The sequence below is a fragment of the Macaca mulatta genome, chromosome 16 (genome assembly GCF_049350105.2).
Source record: "Macaca mulatta isolate MMU2019108-1 chromosome 16, T2T-MMU8v2.0, whole genome shotgun sequence".
In the NCBI taxonomy this organism is placed as follows: Eukaryota; Metazoa; Chordata; class Mammalia; order Primates; family Cercopithecidae; genus Macaca; species Macaca mulatta.
The window spans coordinates 90939704-90965409 of NC_133421.1; the positions used below are offsets into that span (position 1 = coordinate 90939704).

Consider the following 25706-nt stretch of genomic DNA (forward strand, 5'->3'; position numbering starts at 1 on the left):
TTATGGGCGGAAGCGCCGACCTATCAAGCTGTTTGACACCGGAAGAGGATGGACCTAAGATGACGGCGCCCAGGGGCTCTGGGAACAGCCACTCATGTCTGTGAACGGAGCTGTGTGGGGCCGCGTGCGAAGCCGCCTCCGCGCCTTCCCCGAGGGGCTGGCCGCCTGCGGGGCCGAGGTGAGGAGCCGCGGGCAGGCCAGTGCTGCTGGACAGGAGGAGCAGCGCGGGGAGGTGACTGGGAGGGAGGGCGGTGACGGGATCAAGGGACCCCATGACCCGCGCCCATCCCCTCCGCAGGCCGCGGCGTACGGCAGGTGCGTGCAGGCCTCCACGGCCCCAGGCGGCAGCCTAAGCAAGGACCTCTGCGCGCGGGAGTTCGAGGCCCTGCGGAGCTGCTTCGCCGCCGCGGTAGGTGGGCGCGGGCCCCTCCTAGCCCTTCCCCTCCAAGATCCAGGGGGCCCCAGCTTTCCTTTGCTTTCCCGTTGGTTCAAGGTTTGAGCGCCTGCCGCGTGCTTTAGACGCCGGCTGACCAAACCACCGAGCCACGGACGAGCCCGCGAAACCTCGGCCGTCCCGGGTTTGTCCCTGCGTGTTTGTAAACCGGGACTGGCACCAACCTCAGAAAGGATGGGAAATGTGTGCACTAAAGCGCCTGGTAAAACGCGTAAGCTTTCGTGTTAGCACTGCCGCCGAGGGGTGTCAGGCCAGGATCGACCCAACACAGGACTCCCAGAAAGTGCCCAGCGCCTTCCGGGTCTTCATCTCCCTTCACTTGCAGCCCGCCCCGTGCAGCTGCAGTGGATTCCTTCAGCGCCTGTCCTGCCGGGCACCCCCAGCCACCCTCACAACTGGCACCATAGGGCTTCTTGCCCGTGGGGGCTTCAAGTCATTCTGAGGCTGGTTCCCTAAGTGTCAGCCTCTCTGGGTACCACCTCAGTGTATCTGGGGTAGGCCGTGATGCCAGTGCTGACTCTTGTTTACTGGGAGCTATTAATCCGCAGATTTGGACCAGAGAAAGGGTAGTTGAACAAGAGCTCCATGGCCTTCATAGCTACCCGGCCCTAGCAGCCTTGGATCCAGGGGTGGGTAACTCATCAGAAGTTGCACTTTTTGCCGGGTATGGTGGCGCATGCCTGTAATCCTACCACTTTGGGAGGCTGAGGCGGGTGAATTGCTTCAGCCTAGAAGTTTGAGACCAGCCTGGGCAACATACGGAGACCCTGTCTCTACAAAAAAAAAAAAAAAAAAAATTAGCCGGGCCTGGTGATGTAGTCCCAGCTACTTGGGAGGCTGAGGTGGAAGATCACTTGAACCTGGGAGGTGAAGGTTGTAGTGAGCCGAGATTGCGCCACCGTACTCCAGCCTGGGCGACAAAGCGAGACTGCATCTCAAAAAAAAAAAAAACTTGGGGGGCTCCTGCTTTCCCTTTATGAGAGCTTGGGTCCCAGTGTGGCATCTGGTGGGGGCTCAGAGGAGGGTGCAGCAGTGAGTTCCATGACAGTGTCATGAGGCCCTTGTCCCATGGACAAGTGACACAGAGAACTGGCCCATGGGGCCCAGGCTCCAACCAGTCGAGCCCCCACCACATGCCAGCACCACGTTCTCTGTAAGGTATTTGCGTAGAACACGACATTTAGTGTGGTAGCTTTCTTTTGAGCCATATCTAACTTGGAAGCAAGCCATTCAGACAAAACACTTTATCTTGCAGGCCAAGAAGACGCTGGAGCGAGGCTGTTAGGAGGGACTCTGAGCTTCACACCTGACTGCTGCCGTGGGTGCGGTGCCCTCGTCCTCATGGCCCCTGGTGGCACACATTGAATGCCTAGGGCAGAAAGGAAGTGGGAATGGCGAAGATGTGACGTTCCTGGGTGTTAGATCCTGTATTTCTTCTTCTTAACAAGTTGAGGCGTGGGTAGAGCAGGAATTGGTTTTCCAGTGTTGTGTCTGTAAATCTGAGTTCGAATAAGATACAATGGAAGCCACGGTAAAGACTCCGTTAAGTCCTGCAGCCTGGGGCTTACTGTGTGCAGACTGTGACATGTGGGTCTTGGCCTCTCCGAGGTGGAATGGGGCCCAAAGCCTTTCCCCCAAAACTGGAAGGGCTGGGACTTGGGGACACCCTGCCTCAAGGTCCCCATTTTAAAACATTCTCGGCCGGGCGCGGTGACTCAAGCCTGTAATCCCAGCACTTTGGGAGGCCGAGACGGGCAGATCACAAGGTCAGGAGATCGAGACCATCCTGGCTAACATGGTGAAACCCCGTCTCTACTAAAAAAATACAAAAAACTAGCCGGGCGAGATGGCGGGCACCTGTAGTCCCAGCTACTCGGGAGGCTGAGGCAGGAGAATGGCGTGAACCCGGGAGGTGGAGCTTGCAGTGAGCCGAGATCGCGCCACTGCACTCCAGCCTGGGCGACAGAGTGAGATTCCGTCTCAAAAAAAAAAAAAACATTCTCACTAAGGTATTTAATGTGAATCTGGTGAAGCCTGCAGATCTCGCTGTGGGTATACAGCACACACCAAAGACAAGGACGTCAGCACCACAAGGGGACATTCCATGGGGCAGGGTCCTCGCAGGTGGCTTTCCTGGACATGGGGCAGGGCGGGGGCTCTTCACAAAAGGGCCTGAGTCTCCGAGAGAGGCCTGTGTAGAGCACCAGCAGCCACTGCCCCTCCTGTGTGGGGTTGGTCACCCCGCTCAGCAGCCCAGGTGCTTCACTGATGGCACCTGCCCTCTCGTTCCCCCTCCTTGTCACATCACTTTACCTAAAACTAAGGTGAGAAGGGTCACATCCTGATGCTGCCCGGGCACTTGTTGACCTTGAGACCTGGGAGTCCGTGGGGCCTGAGCGCCACCTGCAGGGCATGGCGGGGACTGCGTGGGCTGTGGAGGTCGCACTGTCATGGGGCTGCAGCCTGCACCTGACCCCAGGCCCGTGCTAGCAGCTGACCCTGTGGGCCTCTGAGGTCTGTTCCTCCATGTTTCCTCCTACAGATGCTACCCCAGAATTAGCCTGGCTTCCCCTAAGGGTCAAATGCCCTGCGGTCTGATCTGGGTGGTGAGTCTGCAGGAGCCAGGCCAAAGCGCTGGATTTTGTCCCAAGGGCCAGGATAGTGTCACATCTTGGGAACCACAGAAATCCAGACCAGACTGCTAGGGTGAAGCCACCACAGCCCATCCGTGCACAGGCCAGAGACTCACGTCCTGTGCTGGCATGACCCACCTGACCCGCCTCCCCAGCGTGCACGGCCAGCTGCCCCCACCCTGCCTTCCTCCTCACGTGTGCCCAGCACTCATCCATGAGCGAGCCTCACTGCACAAACGTCCTTTTCTTAGCCCTGTCACGCCCTCTCCTCCGTTCTCTGGCAATTCATTGGCAGAGCTTCCTGCATCTTCTCCCTCCAGATCCAGCCTCCTGTCCCGCCCACAGACCTGTCTTCCCAGCACTCCCCCTTGCTGTCCTTCACCCCGTGTGTGAGGTGGTGACAGACCTGCCAGACTTTCTGTGGCCCAGCATGGCCCACACCTCCAAACTCAGCTCTCAGACCTCCTGGGGACACCGTCTTTTCTGCCACTCCAAATTTCCTTTTTCCTTCCAAACCTTCCTGCACTTTTGCTCTGCCCTTCCTCCCTGAGTGACAGCTCAGGAAGCTGGGGGGGAGTGGGGGAGGGGCAGGGAGCAGGCAAAGGGAAGGGGGAGGGGTTCTGCTGTTTCCGCACCGCAGGGACAGTGCAGAGCTCTTAACTACTTCAGGTGCACTTGGGCCGTCCTGCTGCCCTAACAAAGCTCTGAGACTGGGTGATTTACAAAGAACAGCCTGATTTCTCCCAGCTCTGCAGGCTGCAAAGCCCGAGATCCAGCCACTGGCACTGGTGTCTGGGGAGGGCCTTTGTGCCGCGTCCTCATGCTGGAGAAGGCGGAGGAGCAAGAGAGCAAATGACCTGCATGCTGCGTGCAGCCTCTTTTATGAGGCTTTTTTTTTTTTTTTTTTTTTTGAGACAAGAGTCTCACTCTGTTGCCCAGGCTGGAGTGCAGTGGCACAATCTTGGCTCACTGCAAGCTCTGCCTCCCAGGTTCACGCCCTTCTCCTGCCTCAGCACCCCAAGTAGCTGGGACTACAGGCGCCTGCCACCACGCCCAGCTCATTTTTTGTATTTTTAGTAGAGACGGGGTTTCACTGTGTTAGCCAGGATGGGCTCAATCTCCTGACCTTGTGATCCACCTGCCTCAGCCTCCCAAAGTGCTGGGATTACAGGCGTGAGCCACCGCGCCCAGTCCTTTTATAAGGCTCTTAATCGTAGGAGCGAGGAAGGAGCCCTCAGCCTAGTCACCTGTTGATACTATCACTTAGGCAACTCCTGGATTTTGGAGGGGACACGTTCAAGCCACAGCAAATGCCCTGGCTCTCAGGCGATGCCAGAAGTTCTTTGAGGGCTGAGCTCCACTCAATCTGTCCCTCGGCCAGTGTGCTGTGCAAGTCTGTTCCCGCACAGAAGTACCACTGGCAACGGGACGGCACTATCCCTGCGGCCCTGCTCTGGAACTGAGCCCCCAGAGGCAGGCTCCACGGCCCAGTGACCTGCACCAGGACTGACCAGACAGGAGCAGCCTGTGGTCCATCAGAAAGCGCAGCCTGGCCCCGGGGCCCCTCTGTGTCGTTCTGAGAAGCCCCACCCCGGGGTCTGCCAGGCTTTTGGGGAAGGAAGTTTCTCTTTCCTTCCCTGAGGGGCTGCCACCTGGGCTGCGGGTGGGCAGGAATAAGGAAGTGTGCGTGGGGGCGGGTGACCCTGCCTGTGGCTGGGGGTGTAGGGATTCCAGGGTGCAGCAGGATGGGCGGCAGCAGAGGCACGGCGGTCACGGATGCCTGTGTGTCGGCCGAGGGCGGCCCGCTCCAACAGCAGCCATCTCAGCAGAAAGCGGGAGGGTGGAATAACCTCCAAAGAAAAAGAAAACTGGGTCACGGCAAGATATTTGGGGAAATCCAGCCAGAATGAAAATCTCACTTTGAGCAATTTAACAAATGGAGTTCCAATCTGAGGGGAACGTCCAGAAGGCGTTTTACCACTGAGCAGTGGTTCATCTGGAACTGTTTTTAATTGAGACTGAAAGACAGAAATGGCCAGGACTGAACCCCCTTGGCGGGGTACCTCCCAACTGCTGAGCAGTGCCCCTGGTCCTGCAGCCTCCTCCCAGCCCACGGGACTCCGCAGGCGTCACCACTCAGCCTCCAGAAGCTTCCCTCTAGTTAATTTCCAGTCTTCAGGCCGGGCGCTGTGGCTTAAGCCTGTAATCCTAGCGCTTTGGGAGGCTGAGGTGGGTGGATCACAAGGTCAGGAGTTCGAGACCAGCCTGGCCTACATGGTGAATCCCGGTCTCTACTAAAAATACAAAAAAAAAAAAAATTAGCTGGACGTGGTGGCACTTGCCTGTAGTCCCAGATACTAGGGAGGCTGAGGCAAGAGAATTGCTTGAACCCAGGAAGCAGAGTTTGCAGTGAGCTGAGATTGTGCCACTGCACTCCAGCCTGGGCGACGGAGTGAGACTCTGTCTCAAAAGAAAAAAAATTCCAGTCTTCAGGCTGCCCAGTGACATCCTTCAAGGTAAGAAACTACAATAAAAAGCCAAAGGATATCAAAAGGTGCAGGTGGAAGACACCGCCAGAGGCCGAGGCCGGGCCCTCCGTGCAGAGACCCTTCACCAACATGGGCCCCCCAGACCCCTTCGTGGCAGGGTCGGGGCACAAACTCCCCAGAGGACGAGCCGACACAGACTCAGGGAAGCAGTCCCCATCTACACGTGCTTGGACACAGCAGCACCTCCTCTCTCCCGCCAGGCAAGAGGGCTGTGGAGCTTGTCCTGGACACGGGGCAGCATGCATGTCGGCCTGGCCCTGGGGGCTGGACAACCTCCTGGCACCAGGCGGGTCTCTGCCTGCTCACAGGGTCTCTCTGGGGCTGTGCTGCGTCTCGTGTCCAGTCACTGCGATGCTCGATGTTCAGGTCATGGCACTGTTCCCTCGTGACCTCTGGCCTCTACTTTATACATGTGGAATCCTGAGCTGGCCTCAGACTTTCAGTCACTCCCCCAACTTCACTAATCAGGTATCAGTGGTGTTTTTTACTTTTAAAAAAAAAAGCCACAACTGGATTTTGCAAAACACAGACCATGGAGGGCTGGGCCAACCAAGAGGAGTGTCCCTGGATGCCCCACTTGCGAGTCCGGCCCCTGCTCCCTGCGTTTCCCGGACACCAAACAGCACCCACTGAGGCTGGGCGAAGGCAAAAGTGTTTATTCAAAACTTCCTGCCACACTGTGGGAAACATCAGTAAACAGTTATAACTCCGAGTCGCTGCAAGTTTGGGGTTGGACGCTGGCTCGCACGGTAGCCTGTGCTGGGACCATCAGCAGCCATGTGCACCTCCACGCACGGCCGAGCTCAACCTGAAGACCACGCGTGCTGCCTGGCAGAAGCAGGAGGCCTGACCGCAGACACAGCGGCTCCCAGCCTGAGCCTGGGCGTGCACCGGCCGGCTCGCAGCGGAGGCCACGTCTCCTCACAGACTGGAGTGAGCTCAGAGTCTAGAGGTTAGAGGACCTCAGACTAAGAGCTGCAACAGAACGACAGCAAGAACATTCTGGAAACAATGCCACGGTGAATCTTTTATACTCTCACACTTGGTGAGGGCCTCAGACGTGAAACCCTGGAGATAGATGAGTGTGACCTCCAGAGTTCGGCTGGGATGCGGCTGAGAAAGACCTGCTGCTGGCCGGGGAAGACAGTGGCTGGCGTGGCCCTCATGGCCAGCAGGTGCTAGGACTCCTCCAGAGCCCCGGGCGCCTGTCTAAGCTGCCGGCTGTGGACCACCTGCAGAGCTCCCCCTGCAGCCTGGCGGAGCTGGGCGTCCAAGGCGCCACGGAGGTTGTTCACCTGGACATCAGGCAGGGAGTTAAGGCCAATGATGACCCCGTCCCTTGGGGCCAGCTCGCCCTCTGCATGAGGGTTAAGGTCCCGCCGTCGCCTCCGGAGGTCAGAGCCAGCCTGCAGTTTCAGGTCCCGGTTAGGCTTGGCATTGTGCGGCCTCTGGTCCCCCGGGACAGCTCGTTTGGGCCCCAGCTCTGGCTCTGGCCTCTGCCTGGGCTCCTGGACAGCAGCGTCCTCCCTGCCTCTCGGCTGCCCGTGAGACACAGGCACATGGTCCCCGCCGTGGGCCTCCTTTCTCATCTCCAGGTGACCGCCATGGTCCCGCCGGTGGCCCTGCTGTCCGTCCTGCTCGCCGTCAGAGATGACCCGCGGTTCCGGCTGGTGGACCACAGCCTGGGGCTGTGCAGCCGCTCCTCCCGCCCTGCCGGGCAGGTCCAGGTCCGCTGCAAGGCCCAGGTCTCGGCTCATCTGCTTGGGCTCCATGCGAGCGTCTCCCGTCTCTGCTCCTGGCTCTGCCACAAGCCAGTTGGCTTCCTTCAGAATGCCGGTGCCAGTGGCTGCCACCTCCTTCCCAGGTTTTTTCCTGTCTTGGGAACCACCGCCAGTAATGTCCTGACTTTGCCTGGGGAATTCCTCTGCAAGGTGCTCCTCTGGACCCCTGGCTTCCCTGGCGGGGTCTGGCACGGGCACCTGCTCTGGGCCCTTGGGGAGCCCCTTCACCGTGCCAGCTGCCCCAGGGGCGGCATCCTTCTGGCCATCTCTCGGCTTGGCCTGGGCTGCCCGAGGCTCTGTGTCAGGGCCGCCATCAGGAGGGCCAGCAGGGTCTCTGCCTGCAGGCCCCTCAGGGTGCTCCAGGGAACGCTGGTTAAGGTCCTGGGATGGAGCGGGGCGGCCCCCGGGAGCTTTGAGGACATGGTCCAAAGGCAGGGGAGGCAGATTCTCCACCGTCTCCCTGGCCTTGCCTTCGGGGGCCTCCTGGCCTCTGGGCACCGCCGCCCCGGGCTCTGGATGCACCTCCACTGCAAATGAAGTCGGCCATCAACTGAGCCACAGCACTGAACACAGGGTGCCAGTGGGGCCCAAAAGAACAAGCAACACTGGGCACTGGGAACCAAACCCACACTCACCCTCAGGACTTGAGGCCACCGAGGCTCAGACCCAGCCGCATGATGACGGCAGGAGACCCCCTGCCTGGCCCCACCCCACTGCATCCGCCGGCCCAGCCTACCCTGCCTGGGCTTGTCCTCCTCATCCTCCTGCCTCTGCTGGTGGATCTCCTTGTGCTGCTCCTCAATCACCGCCAGCAGCTTCTCCTGCTGGTCCAGCAAGCGCTTTTGCTGCACCTGCTGTTCTTTGATCACCTGAAGCAGGACGGCGTGGTCCAGCATCTCTGCCCTGCCAGCCTCTGGGTTTGGAAAGAACACAGTCAGAGGGTGCCGGGGCTGCTCATGCATCCTGCTGGGCCAAGACTGCGCCCACAGCAAGACAACACACAGGTCACCTGCAGGGAGTGCGCCCGAACACTGGCCACTGGTGACACTCGTCATGACCGTGACCATGAAGCCCGGACAGCGCAGTGAGACATGCAGGTCCGAGGGCCCGGGAGAGGCTGTGCCCTGACTGCCCCTGGAAGCCCACCCGGGACGGCCTCTCCCGCCAGCCAGCCACTCTGCTGCATCGTTCTCCCACTGGCTGTGCCACAGCTGCACCCGGCAGGACCCCAGCAAGCCTGCTTGTTGTCCATGAAAATGAGTGTCCAGAGCAACACGGAGTCAAAAGGAATGTGCCAGAATGTCAGAGATGGTTATCTGGGCTGGGTGGGTTTTTCTTTTTTTTTCCACTTTACACATTCAGTTGTTCTAGGACAAATATGTAAGAAAATAAGCCTGGGCACGGAGGCTCATGCCTGTAATCCCAGCAATTTGGGAGGCCGAGGCAGGCAGATCGCCTGAGCCCAGGAGGTAGAGACCAGCCTGGGAAACAGCAAGATCCCCACCTCCACACACACACACACAAAACATAAAAATAAAAATTATCAGGGTGTGGTGACAGGCGTCTGTACTCCCAGCTACTCGGGAGGCAGAGGCCCGAGGATCACTTGAGCCCAGGAGGTTGAGGCTGCAGTGAGCTGTGATCACACCACTGCACTCCAGCCTGGGCAACAAAGCGAGACCCTGTCTCAAAAAAGAAAAAAAGAAAAGAAAAACTGTAAGCTATGTTTTGAAAAGAACATTGGTACTTTTAGAAAGTTTCCTCCGAGATGAGAATTTTAAAAACAAACAAAAGCTGTCTTCTTTTAAGGGGAGCATGGGAGCTGGAGCGTCAGTGAGGTCCCGGCCAGCCGTCCTGACCACTGCTCCTGAACACCATCTGCTGTGGAAATTCTGGGCAGGTCCTGCGTGATGGGGAGCCCTGGTGCGCCCAGCATTAAGAGCTGGTGCCGGCAGCAAGGGCCAGAGGGCAGGCCTGCCCGGGTTACAGCTGGCGCACACTTGCTGCAGGGCCAGGCCTGCCCGGGTTACAGCTGGCGCACACTTGCTGCAGGGCCAGGCCTGCCCGGGTTACAGCTGGCGCACACTTGCTGCAGGGCCAGGCCTGCCCGGGTTACAGCTGGCGCACACTTGCTGCAGGGCCAGGCCTGCCCGGGTTACAGCTGGCGCACACTTGCTGCAGGAGCACCTGGTCCGACTCGCTTCAGCACTGGCCAGTTATTTGTTGCAAGCGGCCGTGAATTATGTAATTTTTACAACACATTTTCAGATTATTATAGGAAGCTTTGAAAAATGATGGGTTAGGGCTGTGAGGCACAAAAGTTCAATCCAGGAGCAAGAAGGATGTTTTGCGAGTAGTGAGAGCAGATATCTCAGGGAGGGCCCCTGCATGCCAGACATAGACTGATGCGCCGGCCCAGCCTCCCCAGTGACACCATGACCAGCCAGAGAAGCGCAGGGTCAGCATTCTCCCAGGAACGCAGCCCTGGGCCTCGCCCAGACCCCTGCATGTGGGGGACAGGGCCAGCTCCAAGGAGATCAGGGCCATGGGGCTGGCCCTCGAGCGGCAGCCCCTGCTCCCTGCCAGCACCCCAGGCCAGACGCCTGCCTGCAGGGAAAGGCCATGACGGGCAGAGCAGGTCTCCTGCAAACCTCCTTTCACATGAGGAAGTGCAGGCAGCAGACCAGCCACCTTGGCCATGGGCCACACTCTCGCCCTGGGTGCTGCAGGGCTCAACCACAGAATCGTCAACAGTACAAGGACAAGATCCCACGTGCCAGTGACACCTCCCCGTACTCCAGGACAGGGTTCCGAAAGGGCAGGCACCACGGCCTCACTTGCTCCCCGAAGGACTAGCCCTGGGCCTGGTGCTGGGAAGAGGAGCAAAGACGAGGAGACAGAAGGGAGGAGGGGGAGGGGGAGGAGAGAGAAAGAGAGGAGGAGGGAGAAGAAGGAAGGCGAGGGAAGAGGAGGACAAGAGAGGAGGAAAGAGGAGGGAGGAGGAGGAAAGAGGGAAGAGGAGGGGTAAGGAGGGAAGAGGAGGGAGAAGGAGGGAAGGAAGAGGAGGGAGGAGGAGGGAGGGAAGAGGAGGGAGAAGGAGGGAGGGAAGAGGAGGGAGAAGGAGGGAGGGAAGAGGAGGGAGAAGGAGGGAGGGAAGAGGAGGGAGAAGGAGGGAGGGAAGAGGAGGGAGAAGGAGGGAGGGAAGAGGAGGGAGAAGAGGGAGAAGGGAGAAGGAGGGAAGAGGAGGGAGAAGGGAGAAGGAGGGAAGAGGAGGGAGTAGGGAGAAGGAGGGAGGGAGAAGGAGGGAGGGAAGAGGAGGGAGGAGAAGAGGAAGAAGGGGAAAAAAGAGGGGGAGGGGGAGGGAGGAAGGAGCCTTGCCACGTCCAGCCAGAAGCCACATGGGACACATGTGAAGCACTGTGGAGGAGACAGGCTGTTCCTACAGCCAGAGCCCACCTACACCACAGGGACCAGACTGCAGAAGGCACGGAGCCACCCACCTATTGAGACCCACACAGATCTCTCAAGGCGGCCCATGAGGCAGCAGCGCAGGCAGCGCCCCGCCTCGGCTGGTGCCCTAAGCAGCCTGCCCCCTGATGACAGGCAAGGCCACAGCAGGGCTGAGGAGGACCACGGCATTTATAACACAAGGGAGCAGAGTGGGCATCGGGACCCCGCCTGAGGGCTGCGGCTGAGCCTGGGTCTGGGGCCTGACACGTGTCCCCATGCAGGGCTGTCCTGGGGCAGGTGTGCCGCCGAGGGGCTGCGCTCAGGTCTGAGGCCCTCCAGGCGCGCTCTTTACTTCAGCACACTCCTTTGGGTTCGTACCTGCTACTATCTTTTTAATCTCAGCTGTTCGTCCCGTTGAGAGGCATACGGAAGAAAGGCAGAATAGGAAACCGTGAAAAGTCTTTTTCAGAAAGAAGAAAATCAAAAGAATCAAACAGGTTCAGGTAACAGAGCATAGGAATTGGAACCAAAAAATATGGCCTGACTAAAACCTAAGACAAAATCCCACACGTGCGAACTTCTGAAGCAGCTCAGAGCTCCGGAAGCCCAGGGGCACCTTTCGGCTCTGTCTTCCGCGCTGCAGATGCAAGGAGGGTGAGGTGTACCCGTGAGAAGCCAGGCTGCAGCCACTGGGACATGGCTGTCCTGAGGCCACCGGGACACGGCTGCTGCACCCGCCCTCCCTCGGACCGGCTGTCCTGAGGCCACAGGGCAAGAGGCGCCGGCAGGAAGTGCGTGTCTTACGAACGCCCTGGGAGGTGCCCGCGCCAAGGCTGGCCCAGAGCTCCCACACCTGCTCCCAGGGGCTTGGCCCAGGAGGCTGGAGCGGCTGTGCCCTGTGACCCCCATACAGATCCCTGGAACAGACCCTCTCAATGCCGGGGCAAACGTGGACGCCGCATGGGGCACGGCTGACCACCCTGAGAGAAGGCTTGGACGCTGCCACCAAATGTACCTGACTTTTGGCAAGCGGGGGCTCAGCCACACACCCTCAGAGGGTGAGTGGACCCCCAGCCTGGGAGAGGACATGGCACAGAAGCCTGTCCCCAGCAGGCCCACGGGGGGGCTGCTGCCACCCAACTGCGTGAGGTCACAAGGAGGGGCCGCAAAAGCCAACAGCTGGGACCCAAGGGGCAGGAAGTTTGGAGGAGGAGTCACAGTAAGTTTTATTCTCAGGAGAGCAAAGGCATGAGGAGCCTTCCTGGAGGAACAGGTGACAGATCCCTGCCGATGAACACAGCCGAGCTCCGAGGGCCGAGGGAGTGCGAGCAGCGCTCTGGGCTGGGGCTCTGCTAGGACCAGGGTGGGTGCAGCCACCCGCAAGCCGGGTCCCCTCGGGGCACAGCCTTAAAATAAACCTCCACATCTGGGTGCAGGCACGCCCACACCTGCCTGGCTTTAAATACTGCGAGTGTTAGAACTGCTAACAAACCTGCTTTAAAATGAGACAAAATGGTAATCACAAGCCAGGTGACAACGCTGCAGGTGTTTTAAAGGGGAGTAAGGGAGATAAAACGCTCCCAGGGAGGGATAAAACGTTCCCAGAAAGCAAGCTGCTGATGGGAAGGGAGCAGAAAGCTATCCGAGGGGTCTGCTTATAAGAAAGAGAAGGGTGCCTGACAGGGCTCCCTAGGATGACCTGGGCATCCCCCCAGGGCTAGGGGAGGGGCTGCTGCTCCCTGGGCCTGAGGCGGGCAGCTGTGGGGCCGAGGCCTTACCTTCCAGCTGGCTGGCCGCCTGGTCTCCGCCCGCTCGCTCCACGTCCCTCTGCTCGCGAGGCTCAGGCGGCAGCCCAGCCCCCGGAGCCGGCTTCTCTGCTGGGAAGGGAGGCTTCCCACCTGCACACACGGTGAAGACTCAGGAGGTTTTGCAGGAAAGTCAAGGGAGGATTGGGGGGGGACAGAAGGCAAGGGAAGGACAAAAGGAGGTGGCAGATGTTTCTAAAGAGACACCCCCGTCAGCACAGTTTATATTCAACCTGATGATTACTAGTGAAGCAATAAAAAAATATTTAACAACCTCATAGGCTTGTGGCAATGAGCCAATGTTAACTGCCTTCGCAATTAAAATGCAAGAACCGTCCTAAGCAGCTCTTAGACGGGCACTTAACAACGTGTTACCTGTCAGGCGCCCCCCGCGCCACCCCCCGTGTACGCGCAGACACACGAGCACAGCGCGGCACCTGACATTTAGTGGTCTGGCAAACAACTGTGTGACAGATATTACAGTAGCTGTCAGCCACCAGCCTCTTCCTGTCCCCACCAGCTGCCGGGCCGCCCCATTTGCATGCTAATCTGGAGCAGGGCGAGAGACTGGGGCCTGAGGGAGGAGCCATCGATTCTGCTGCCCCTGCCCAGCCTCCCCAGCCCGAGAGGGAAGCGTTGTCCCACACGAGCCCAGGGTGACACCCACCATGGTCACTGTCCTCTGCGGGCTGCCCTGTATCCCCGGCGGCGTTGCCTGGTGGCGGCACCCCATCGGCCTTTTCCCCTTCACCCACTGCCAGGGCATTCTGCTGCTCAGACAGCACTGCCTGGGGCCGAGGATGCAGGTCCCTGTCTCCTGGCCCCAGGTCTTCCTTTGCAGGCTGGACAGCTGGCTGGCCATCTGCTTCTGGAACTTTCTGGGGATCTTCAGGAAGATCGCCTGCTTCCTCCAAGGCCTGGGCCTGTCCAGGCCTCTTCCCAACCTCTCCCTGCTCCGGCTCCCATTTCTCTCTTTCTGAGTCGGGCAGAGGCGGTGCCATCTGGCCTTGGACCCCTGGAGCCTTTCCGCCCACGTGTCTGGATGGAGGTTTGTTCTCTTCTGGCACCTCTCGGTCTTGGCCTTCATCTACCACCACCTTGTCGTGAGGAACAGGAGGCTCGTGGCGGTGGGCCTCGCCCACAGGCATGGCAATCCCTGTAAGGGCATGGGGGACAGATGGGGTCAGGCTGAGGCCCCTCCTTCCCTTCCCAGGGAATCTGAACTGGGCTCTTCCCTGGGTTCTGGCTCCCAACAGTGTGACACAGGCCAACAGATACCACCTCCCCGCTGGCCTCCCTGCTGCCTGGTCAAGCGCAGTTGACACTAAAGTTACACCAGGGGCAGCTGCAAACAAGTTGCTCTGGGAGGGGCAGCACATTCATCTGAATTGAAAGACACAGAAAACAAAAATGACCAGAACTTAGGATGGGCTGAAGGGAAACACACACACACAGCCCCGAGAGCCACGCCGCAGGGTATCCGGCCTGCAGAGGAGGACATGGGGCCCCCCTTCCCCGTCTCCACCCCCGGCCAGTGCCCAGTACCTTGCCCAGGGCGATCAAGCTGTGCCTCCTCCTGTGCCTCCTTGCCATCTTCCCGTCCAGGCACATCCACGGGCCCCTTGATCTGGGCCTGCTCCAGCTCCTCTCTCTCCTTTGGCAGCTTCGGCTTCTCCCGGCCATCCTCGGCCATGGCCACGACCGGATCCTGGGCTGGGAGCAGGGCACAGTTAGGGAACCGCACTGCAGGAGCAGGGCGGCTCTCCCTGGACTCTTACCATATTTTCCAGCCCAATGGCAGAGCCAAAGCAGTTATTTTTTTTCCTGTTCGATCATTAGCAGCTAAGTAGCACAGAAAACTGTCATTTTTCATGTGTATTCATAACAAAAATATGTCAAAATGCAATTTACACCTAACTGGGGGCAGGGAGAGCTAGAGTCCATGTAATACTCAGTCATTACCACCAGATGGCAGCATGAGCCCACCGACCGACTCTCCCACAGTCCCCTCCATTACCGCCATCACCTCCATCACCACCGCCATCACCGTCACCATCACCTCCACCACCATCACCGCTACCAATCACCATCATCTCCATCCCTACCACCATCAGTGCCATCACCACCGTCACCACTACCATCACCATCACTGCCACCCCTACCATCATTGCCATCACCTCCGTCATCACCACCATCATCTCCAGCCGTACCACCACCACTGCCATCCCCACCACCATCGCTGCATCACTGCCACCTCCATAATCATCACCTCCATCACCGCCATCATCACCTCCATCACCACCTTCCTGTCCCAGCAAGGCCATATGTCCACTGAGACAGGCGCTGCAGCCTAGGGGGACTCAGGTGAAGCTGTCTGGGGAAGAATTCACAGAGTCCGGTTCAGAGCAGCAGATGGGGGCTCACCAGCTCCCAAAGGAGAAGAAAATGGGGACAATTATCTTAGCTTTATACCAGCCTTCTAAGAGCAGCCTGATGTGTTAGTCTAGGGAAACAGACAGTTACACTGTTGTCAATTTGGAGTTGAGAGTCCTAGACAAACTGTAGAGGATAGGTACCACCCTACTGGGTAATAAACCAGTTAACAGAAAGCAGACACTAGGCTCTACAGTTTAGCTAAGTAACAAATTCAACCGTTGTTGTTGGTTTTTTTTTTTTTTCAGACGGACTCCTGCTGTGTCGCCCAGGCTGGAGTGCAGTGGCGCAATCTCAGCTCACCGCAACCTCTGCCTCCCAGGTTCAAGCAATTTCCATGCCTCAGCCTCCTGTAGCTGGGATTACAGGCACCTGCCACAATGCCTGGCTGATTTTTGTATATCTTTAGTAGACACAGGGTTTCACCACATTGGCTAGGCTGGTCTCAAACTCCTGACCTCAAGTGGTCCACTGCACCCGGCCCAAGTGACCAGTTCTATAAGCGTTTGGCCACCCGCCAGAGCAAGTGAAAACACACCAGTCGCCATCACATGATTAAGCCTCGGCAGAGGCTCCATATGCAGAAACGAGCCACGACTGTCACTCAAGAGGGCCTGTCCAATGGATGACTACGTGAAGAAAGGGAGGCTGGGGAGGGGAAGGGAAAATATAGCAAAACAAAGGAAATCTCCGTTGTCACAGGACAAGTTGCCTCTGAGAAGTCATTTTCTCAGCACGAAGCAAAATTCAGTTCCTCAGGCCGTGAATGACCGTCTGGGGCTCCAGCGGGAGCTCCGTGTGGGTGCAGGAGCCGCAGGATGGGAGGTGAGCACGGTGAGCCAGGAGCTGCCCCAGAGGTCCCTTTCTTTGGAGAACCTCCCGGGAACGCCATGCCTCTCAGCGTTCTGCAAGTGTTGCTGGATTGCACGGGCACCTGCGGGAAGGCTGCGCGAGCGTCCTGGCTCCCCGCCGCCGGCAGCAGCTGACCAGCCGAGGGCCGCACTCACAGCCTTCATGCCTGGCGCTCTGCAGCTGTCCGCGGGCAATGCACACAGCCTCTTCCACAGCGGAGCCGACCTTTGCGTCAGGGACAGTTTGCCCGCAGTGCCTCTTGGCTGCAGTAAAACTAACACAAAACTTCAAAATTAGCAACTGAAAAACATCTGAGCGCTGCCAGCCGCTTCGGATCTCGACATGAACACAGGCTGCGCAAAGACAGAAAGGGGCCCTGTGTGGGCAGTGCCCCCGCCAGCTCACGACTGAGCTCCTCAGGAGGGAGGAGATCTCTGGCATCTGAATTTCTTCTCCTAAGAGGCCAGCAATACACCAGCTAAGCCACAGTAGAGGCGGCCACGGCCAAGAGGGACAGCTCCACACACCCCCCCAGGAACACCCAGCGGAGGGTGCTGCCGCAGAGCAACCGTCCCCCTCATTCGGCTTCAAAAATCGCCTCCAGGCCAGGTGTGCGGTGCGGCCGAGGCAGGAAGACCACTCGAGGTCAGGAGTTTAACACCATCCTGGCGAAACCCTGTCTCAACAAAAAATACAAAATTAGCCGGGTGTGGTGCCGTGCCTATACTCTCGGCTACTCGGGAGGCTGAGGTGGGAGAAACGCTTGAACTTGGGAGGTGGAGGCTGTAGTTGGCCAGTATCGTGCCAGTGCACTCCAGCCTGGGCGACAGAGCGAGATTCTGTCTCAAAAAGAAAAACAAAAATCATCTCCAGTCACAAAAAACCACGACCCGTGGGCGTCATCGGCGCCGGCGCCAGGGATGCCGTGTTAGGCCCTGTCCCAGCGGCTCCTCACTGCCGGGTGCTGACGCAGGTTCCCAGCTCCTGGCACGCACAGAAACACACACCTTCTTAACAAGTGACAGAGGCCACGACTGGGCCACGGCGGAGGCGGATCCCTCACTTTCCTCCCTGCTGTCCAGTCGGGCACGGAGGCCCCGAGGCTGCCAAGGCCACAGCTCAGGACTCAGTCTTTGGAGTGAGGCACACTCGGGGACTTGGAGGTGGTGACCTGGAGGGGAAGGGGCAACATCTAATGCGTCCCCAACTCCACATTCAAGGCTGGCGTCCACCCCAGACCAAAGGCCAGCACAGACGGGCAGGGAGGCCAGCGACGCTGCCGTCCAGACCCCAAGAGTTGGCAAGGTGGCTCTGCAGGCTGCCAGCCTGGACCCGCCGTGGCTCCCTCTGTGTGCCTTGTGATCAGCAAAGGCGGAGACAGTCATGTCAGATGGTCCCCAGAAGAAGCGACTTTTAAACATGGTCCCGGTGGCCGGGCGCGGTGGCTCACGCCTGTAATCCCAGCACTTTGGGAGGCCGAGACGGGCGGATCACAAGGTCAGGAGATCGAGACCACCCGGGCTAACACGGTGAAACCCCGTCTCTACTAAAAAATACAAAAAACTAGCCGGGCGTGGTGGCAGGTGCCTGTAGTCCCAGCTACTCGGGAGGCTGAGGCAGGAGAATGGCGTAAACCCGGGAGGCGGAGCTTGCAGTGAGCTGAGATCCGGCCGCTGCACTCCAGCCTGGGTGACAGAGCGAGGCTCCATCTCAAAAAAAAAAAAAAGAAACATAGTCCCAGCATCCCACTGATGGAGTTCCTCATCCACTCGAGCGCCACCCCAAGTTCACGAGGAGGCTCGGGATCCCAGGGCGCCACACTCGCAAGAGGCGGGAACAATGGCCGCTGACATGACTTTTAAAAGCTAGTCCCTGCTTTTAGGCAACTTTTCCAATAGCTGCTTTCTGACTTTCCCTTGATGCTGCCATGAGAAAGGATTACTCATTAAGGGCTTGGCTTTACAGCCCAATCTTCCACACATAGCTGACCGATGACCTCATGGTCTCATCTTTCCAAACGTGAAGGGGAATCCCAGGCCATCTGGCTCCTGGTACCCGGGTGTCTGGGCTGGCAACACAGCCAGGCCCTGGTACAGCCTCCAGCAGGCGGAACCTCCTCACCACTGCTTTTGCCTCCACTGCGGCTGGCACTGCTGCTGTCTCTTGGGAGGCGGGAGAAGCTCCCAGTTCCTTCCATACAGCACGGAATGATCTGTGAGAGACTTAGGGCCACATGCTTCCCCCTTCTCTCCTCTGACTGTGGGGACATTGCCACCTTGCTGGAGCAATGCCCTACTGAGAAAGCTTTTTGTTTGTTTGTTTGTTTTTTTGAGACAGAGTCTTGCTCTGTCGCCCAGGCTGGAGTGCAGTGGACGGATCTCGGCTCACTGCAAGCTCCGCCTCCTGGGTTTACACCATCCTCCTGCCTCAGCCTCCCGAGTAGCTGGGACTACAGGCGCCCGCCACCTTGCCCGGCTAGTTTTTTTGTATTTTTTAGTAGAGACGGGGTTTCACCGTGTTAGCCAGGATGGTCTCGATCTCCTGACCTCGTGATCCGCCCGCCTGGGCCTTCCAAAGTGCTGGGATTACAGGCTTGAGCCACTGTGCCCGGCCTTTTTTTTTTTTTTTTTTTTAAGAGACAGGGTCCCACTCTGTCACCCAGGCTGGAGTGCAGTGGTGCCATCTCGGCTCCCTGCAGCCTCGACCTTCCAGGCTCAAGCGATCCTCCCACCTCAGCATCCTGCCACTATACCCGGCTCATTTTTGTATTTTTAGTAGAGACGGGGTTTCACCATGTTGGCCGGGCTGATCTCAAACTCCTGACCTCAGGTGATCCTCCTGCCTTGGCCTCCCAAAGTGCTGGGATTCCAGGTGTGAGCCACCACACTGGCCCGGAGAAGGCTTCTGATAGCTCCTTTGCTGTGTCCCCCACACCTCTCCTCCTGTTATAATCTTGTGCCGTGTTTCTGCTGCTGTCCTGAAATGGCAGGGAGCTGATTCCATTGTCTGAGATAACTGTGCCAGCCGCACAGGACCTGGCCAGGTTCCGAAGGACCCTGCCTCCCGCAACCTCTGGCCTGGGTTGAGCCATGTGACCTGGCTCCACGCGTGGGGGCCGTGTGTCCCCGCTTGGGCCTGAGCACACAGAACTGTGGCCATCTCTGCCCCTGCACCAACACGCACGACCCGTCGACACCCAGCCAGACCCTCATTCCGTCCCCTATCACCGCATTCTGGCTCCCTTCTCAGCCAGGCCGCTGCCTCATTTGCTCACCGAGTGGAAGTGCAGCTGTGCCTGCCCCACTGGGGGAGCGGGCACGAGGGTGCCTGAGGGGTGTGGGCCCTGCTGTGCTGCCCCGTGCAGCAAATGAGGGGCGTGCAGGAACCGGGAGGGACGGGGGACCTGCAGCTCCAAGAAAGGAACAGATGTCACAAAACCCGAACCTGCCCCTCGCCTCCAGGGTGCTAGAGAGAGCAGGTAGGAACGGCCCGACTCCCAGCTTTCAAGGTAGGGACTCAGCCATGCTCACAAAGACCTGCGAGGCCGTGCATGGGGCCCAGGCTGTGCGCGTCTAACCACAACATCTGCATGAGGATGGGATTCCCAGCCATAGCCCAGGGCCACGCAGGACTCTCACCCGGTCAGCAGATACCATTTTTGGCCTCTGCAGCATCAAGGAGACCAATAAAACTCCGCTCAGCCGTCTGACAGGGAGCGCGCATCGGTGCAGGACCCTCGACCCCAGCTCAGCCTCAGCCAGGCAGCCCATCTATCATGGGGGAGCCGGGGCTGGAAAATCGGAGACACGCTAAAAACAAGCGGCATGTGGTTCTGAGAGGGGCCATGTGTTTTGTTACAGCCTCGTGGAAGAAATAGAAACCAGATGTGGCCTCGGAGGGCACCAGGTGAGCCGGAGGCTCGCGGCCCGCACAAGCCTCATGACAGGATACAGCTGCTTGCACCAGCCGCAAGCGGAGGCCGTGCAGGGCTGGGGGGACGGGGAGCTTCCTGCTGGCTGCCACTGAGAAGTCCACTCCCAGCAGCCCGCTAGACGAGGGCGACACCCCTCACTGCCCAGGCCGGGGGGTCCCAGCACACTGGACCCACCGACAGTTTCCGTGTCAGCGCCCACTCTAGCCCAGAGGCCTGGACAGCAACAGGTGGCCCTGCTCAGCAGCACCGAGCCTGGGGCCCCAGCTGAGGTGGGTGTAAAACCCCCACCTGCCTCTCCAGGTGGACTTTGTTCCAGGCCGAATCACCAAAGCCAACGCAGGGCAGCTGGCAGCCACCGGCGGCTTCCAACACTCACGTTTTCTTCCTCTGGTGACCCCAACTGTCCCCAGCCACAGCCCCGCCAGCTGCAGGGAACCCAGAAGGCAGGGCTCCCCTGCCCACCTTCGCCATCCAGGAACAGTCATCCTTGGCAAATCTGAGCACAGCGGATCCAGGGAGACCCTCGGAGGGTGTGTATGAGGTGACAACACTGGGAAGGAGCTTTCCAGGCACAGAGTGCGGAGCTCAGAGCAGAGATGACAAGAAGCCCCAGGGTCACGGCTGAGACGGCGCCCCCACACGCTCAGCAGAAGCCAGGGGCTCCCTTCGACGGACCTCTCCTCCTGGCCATTATAGAAGTGGAGGCCCCTCCCCGAGGAGGAAGTCACTGGCCAGCACCTCCACAGCGACCTGAGACCCCCAGCCACAGCCGGTACTGCTCACCAGGGCTCCCCGGGTGGTGTGCAGATGACGCCCAGACAATCTGACTGAGCTGGGGCCTCTGCTCAGGGGTGCGTTGGACGTGGCGGACACACAGGCACTGTGGATGAATAAACCCGGCTGTTGTCAGGGGCAGAAGACCCCAGCATGAAGGTCATCGTGGACGGCACCTGCCTGCCCATGCCTGCCTGGCGCCACTCAGAGCTCGTGGGCAGGCCTGGGCCCGGGGAGGTCTGCTGCCTGCAGGGCTGCCCAGTGTGGCACTCCCCGTCTAGGCCTGGGAGGGTCAGGGAGGCAGTAGCCATCCAGGCCACGGAGCTGCAGCTGCACCTGGAAAGCCACACTCAGGAAACACCTATTTCTGCACCCCTGGGCTCTGCCACAGACGGAGGCATCAGGGTTACGGGGCACCGCGGCCGGGACTGTGCCACAGACGGAGAGTCAAGATTACGGGGCACCGCGGGGCCCATCCCAAAGTGGCCTGCAGCTAGCTGCATGAGGGCTCACGGTCCTAACTCCACCCACGGTCCTGGTGAACAAATAATAAATAACCTGAAGCAGCAAACCAAACTGAGGCCTGATCGCCGACCCTGTCCAGGAGAAAACCGGAGAAACTGACATCCTCAAATGAACAGCACGTGAGCAACACTCAGAAACGTACACCCCACCTAGCCCACCGAGTGGCAGGCATCCAGGCCGGTGGCCACTCCGTCCCACATTCCCCACATACAGGCGGCCACTCCCGTCCCACGTTCCCCGCATACAGGCGGCCACTCCCGTCCCACGTTCCCCGCATACAGGCGGCCACTCCGTCCCACATTCCCCGCATACAGGCGGCCACTCCCGTCCCCCCGCATACAGGCGGCCACTCCCGTCCCACGTTCCCCGCATACAGGCGGCCACTCCCGTCCCACGTTCCCCGCATACAGGCGGCCACTCCCGTCCCACGTTCCCCGCATACAGGCGACCACTCCCGTCCCACGTTCCCCGCATACAGGCGGCCACTCCTGTCCCACGTTCCCCGCATACAGGCGGCCACTCCTGTCCCACGTTCCCCGCATACAGGCGGCCACTCCTGTCCCACATTCCCTGCATACAGGCGGTCACCCCACAGCCAGCCATGGTGCACAGAGCATCTTCATGGGCAAGGCGGTGGCCCTACCCCGCTGGCTGCACCCACATAGGACAGAGGCCACTGAGCAGATAAGCACAATCCTTGGACCAGACCCAGGAGATGCCCAGTGGGCACCTGCCCTGAGAAGGCTCAAAGGCCCAGGGTGGGCATACCTGAGAGTCGCGCTGCCTCTGCCTTCACCAAACCCTCGGCCTCTCCAAGTCGGCCACCGGGGGCTTCCTCTGCCAAGTCCTCGGGGACCTCCTCGCCCACAGACAGTGTGGTGACAGTGCTCACCACCAGGATGCCCAGGCCGACCCACAGCACCACCTGCGGAGACAAAGACCCCAGGGGCGGGAGTCACAGCTGTGGCCCCCGCTCCTGCCGAGCATAAAACTGGCCTGGCAGAGAGGCTCCGGGACGGGGTGAGGCACGAGGAGAGTGGACATGACAAAGTCCCCCGAGGGTGACAGGCGTGCAGTCGGCCCTGCCTGAGGACAGGTGGCCACTCCCGGGGAGACTTGGGCCCGCCTGCCGGCGAAGCTCCTGACGGCTGGGAGAGGGCTGAGCCCTGATGCGCTGCTCTCAGAGCATGGCGGGACTCCTGGCATCCAGCCTGTGGCTGACAAGCCCTCCCCGCCAGCTGGGGTCATGGGCCAACCCTGTCAGAGCTATGCCAGCCATTCAGGCTGGAGCGGGAGGGACAGAATCCGTTCAGAAGAACTGGTGACACCTCCCTGGTCCAACACAATTAGAGAAGAGGGCTCCGCGGCGGGAAGGACCCGCACTCTCTGAAGCTGGTGGCGACTGAAAAAGAAAAGCCGGCGGAGAGCCTGCTTCCTCCACTTCCCTCTCTGCCACCTGGAAGCACGGGGCTACTGTTGGTGTCTCCGGACACCAGGTGCTGCTGAGGCTCTGAGGTCAGTGGGCTCCGCCGAAGAGAGCCCGGCCGCCGTGTGCCTCAGGGCTTGTAGGATGCCCAGGGAGCCCAAGGCCCCTCTGGCAGTAGCCACAGCTGGCCGGAGCATGTGGTGATGGCAGGCCTGCCCCAGGTGCACGTGGGGCCACTGTCTGATGTATGTTCTGGAGGTCCGGGCAAGGCCTGCAGGCTCGGTGGCCCACAGAGTCTGCCTCACCCTGGCCCCAAATGTTCTGCATTTGTACAGGCCCCTTCAGCCACGTTACATCTTCCTTGCAGCGAAGGGAAGAGTCCCAGGGCAGTGGTGGTGTCCGGAAGGCGACCAAAGCAGTCTTTTTTTTTTTTTTTTTTTTTTTTGAGACGGAGTCTCGCTCTGTCGCCCAGGCTGGAGTGCAGTGGCCGGATCTCAGCTCACTGCAAGCTCCGCCTCCCGGGTTTACGCCATTCTCCTGCCTCAGCCTCCCAAGTAGCTGGGACTACAGGCGCCCGCCACCTCGCCCGGCTAGATTTTTGTATTTTTTAGTAGAGACGGGGTTTCACCATGTCAGCCAGGATGGTCTCAATCTCCTGACCTCGTGATCCGCCCGTCTCGGCCTCCCAAAGTGCTGGGATTACAGGCTTGAGCCACCGCGCCCAAAGCAGGCTTAAGATAATAAAAAGAGGAAGAAACCTGAAATCTCCCGAGGCTATGCGATCTGTGTAGGGAGCATGTGTGGAAAGGCCTGCCCGGTAGCAGCTGTCAGTGGGTGACATGGGTGGCCATGGCTTAGAGGCCTGATGCCAGAAGGAAAGGCCATCAGAGGCAGGCCTTGGGGGCCCGTTACAGCCCTTGTGACCTCTCCTACACCAGAGATGCCCCTGGACCTCTGTCTTCAGGCCCTGCCCTCCCGAGGCCTCTGCCAGCCAGCACAGGGCAGACACCAGGCTCGGGCCACCTGGGATCAAGGGTCTGGATGGAAATTTAACCCGACCCACCAGGAAGTGCCTGGACAGGAGACCGTGTTGTCTGGAAGCCCTGGGAAGCCCCTCAGTGTAGGAACCCTGCCCCGCAGGGCAGCACACCCTCACCTCTAACTGGGCACAGACGGGACGGCTGGGAACTTGGGGGGCCTGTGGGGAGTGCAGCGGCTGCCCAGGCTCAGTGGCAGGGGGAAGCCCATGGAGCCCCAGCGCAGCCTCCAGTCCTGTGCCTTCCAGCACAGCTTCCTGCAGAGCCGAAGAACTTCCTTTGAGGACACGGTCGTTCAACAGGACCAGTGTGCCAGACACCTGGTTTCAGAGCACCCCGAGACTTTCATTTCGGCAGCGATCAGATCAACACAGCCGCAGAGCCGGCCGGCAGGAGGAATGCAAGCCCACTCCAGACGTCTCACCTGAGTTTGGAAATCCAGGGGCCTGACCAGGGGCCACACACTGCCCGGATCATAGCACCCTCCCCTGCAGAAGTGATCAGGGCCTCCAGACACACAAGGCATCGCTGAGTCAAATGCAGAGAGAAGCACCAGGGGCAGGGGAGAAAACGCTCACTTTCGCTCCACACGTGTAGACAGAGCGCGAGTCCACACTCCGCACTTCCGTCACGAAAAGCACAGCTGGAGGCGGGGGCTCTGGCTGCTGTGCACCACGCGCCTCAATCTGGGTCTCAGGGCAGCCCGGTTAGCATCCAGGCACCCACCCAGCAAGGCCCCAAGCCTCAGCAGGCCTTGGGGATCCTCCCTGGTTACAGGCAGACGCCCCGCTGGTGGCTCATGTCTGCGAGTCACAGTGTTCATTTCATTACATCTTCCAGGAGCAGGGGCCGGCTTTCAGGCCTTTTGGGGACTACTGCCCTCTGGGTGCGCCCCTGTGAGGCGGCCTCCCATGCCCCAGGGATCCACCCTCGGCGTGGCCCTCAGGCACCTTCTAAGCCACCTGCTGCTCCACCCCCTCATGGTTCCCAGGCAGCAGGACCAAAGCCCCAGCCTCACTCAGGATTGGAGAGACCCTTAACTTTTCTGACTTTCAAAATAAAGAACCAAACAAGGCGGGTGTGGTGGCTCACTCCTGTAATCCCAGCACTTTGGGAAGCCGAGGCAAGTGGATCACCTGAGGTCAGGAGTGTTCAAGACCAGCCTGGCCAACACGGTGAAACCCCATCTCTACTAAAAATACAAAAATTAGCCGGGTGTGGTGGCGCACGCCTGTAGTCCCAGCTCCTGGGGAGGCTGAGGCAGGAGAATCGCTTGAACCCGGGAGGCGGAGCTTGCAGTGAGCCGAGATCGCACCACTGCACTCCAGCCTGGGGGACAGAGCAAGACTCCGTCTCAAAAAACAAAGAACAAAACACGTGGTGACAGAGGTATCTTTTCGATTCCCTCAGGGCTGACCTATCTTCCTGCCCCCGGTTGATGTGAGGATGAGCTGGAACATTCCTTCTTTTCACGTCTTTCTCCAGCACAGCCTTGATTCACCCACCATACAGGTGTCCCCACTTCCCTGTCCATCCCAGCATAGCACCAGTTGTGGCTCTTCCTGAGGTCCCTGGGCCGGGTACAGGCACCACATCGCCGAGAGTACTCAGACGGGCTGAGGCGCAGACCCAGGCTTGTGCTCCTCCATGGCACGGCCGGAGCCCCTGGGACAGTGGCCGTGCCGAGATGTTGCGCCACAGGCCCCGGGTACAGCCTTGTGGTGTTGACATCTCCATACCTAAGGAAACAGGGCATGCTGAGCGGATGGCACACGTCGTCTGCTGGCTCCACGACCTACTGCAGAGCCGCAGGAGCGCTGGGAACGGGACACACCAGACCCAAGTCAGAGGGAGAAAGAAACCTGTCCGTCTCCTCCATGCGCAGCCAAACCGTGGCGAACGCGACTCAACGCGCTTTCTAGCTTCTAAAAAACATGGCAAAGCAGGCACAGAGAGATGCTTCTTTCACTCGATTCTCCGCGTTTGTCTACACGTCTACACATCAAGTCAAAAGCCGACACTGGGTTAACGGTTAAACACTAGTGAGTCAGTG

General features: G+C 59.5%; 2 protein-coding genes across 25 annotated transcripts in view; one reads left to right on the top strand and one right to left on the bottom strand.

Annotated features, from left to right (window-relative positions):
* The first annotated feature begins 90 nt into the window (after positions 1–90).
* Positions 91–2009, top strand: NDUFAF8 (NADH:ubiquinone oxidoreductase complex assembly factor 8). 2 transcript variants are annotated; one of them, XM_077973369.1, is made up of 3 exons: positions 91–178; positions 299–413; positions 1710–2009. In XM_077973369.1, the coding sequence occupies exons 1-3, from the start codon at positions 95–97 to the stop codon at positions 1817–1819; spliced, it is 309 nt and encodes a 102-aa protein (XP_077829495.1). In that variant the 5' UTR covers positions 91–94; the 3' UTR covers positions 1820–2009. The 2 variants fall into 2 exon arrangements, with proteins under 2 accessions (XP_077829495.1, XP_014976057.3); XM_015120571.3 differs by having other exon boundaries at positions 299–409.
* A 4263-nt stretch (positions 2010–6272) lies between these two features.
* The window catches only part of SLC38A10 (solute carrier family 38 member 10), a 51767-nt gene continuing 32333 nt past the window's right edge, over positions 6273–25706 (bottom strand). For 11 of the 23 annotated variants that reach the window (XM_077973213.1, XM_077973206.1, XM_015120573.3 and 8 more), the window contains 7 exons: positions 21959–22115; positions 14218–14385; positions 13340–13828; positions 12646–12765; positions 11246–11269; positions 8154–8330; positions 6273–7944 (listed from right to left, as the gene is read on the bottom strand). In XM_077973213.1, the coding sequence (XP_077829339.1) occupies positions 6815–7944; positions 8154–8330; positions 11246–11269; positions 12646–12765; positions 13340–13828; positions 14218–14385; positions 21959–22115 (2265 nt within the window). In that variant the 3' untranslated portion in view covers positions 6273–6814. Of the gene's footprint in view, positions 7945–8153; positions 8331–11245; positions 11270–12645; positions 12766–13339; positions 13970–14178; positions 14386–21958; positions 22116–25706 lie in introns of all 23 variants that reach the window. The other 12 variants (XM_077973208.1, XM_015120574.3, XM_077973212.1 and 9 more) reach the window with 3 other exon arrangements.

What these genes read in the sequence shown, in the direction of transcription:
- NDUFAF8 (XM_077973369.1), top strand. Translation starts at nt 95, where the DNA reads ATGTCTGTGAACGGAGCTGTGTGGGGCCGCGTGCGAAGCCGCCTCCGC. An exon ending in TGGCCGCCTGCGGGGCCGAG is followed by an intron (nt 179 to 298) that starts GTGAGGAGCCGC and finishes TCCCCTCCGCAG; the next exon opens with GCCGCGGCGTACGGCAGGTG. An exon ending in CTGCTTCGCCGCCGCGGTAG is followed by an intron (nt 414 to 1,709) that starts GTGGGCGCGGGC and finishes TTTATCTTGCAG; the next exon opens with GCCAAGAAGACGCTGGAGCG.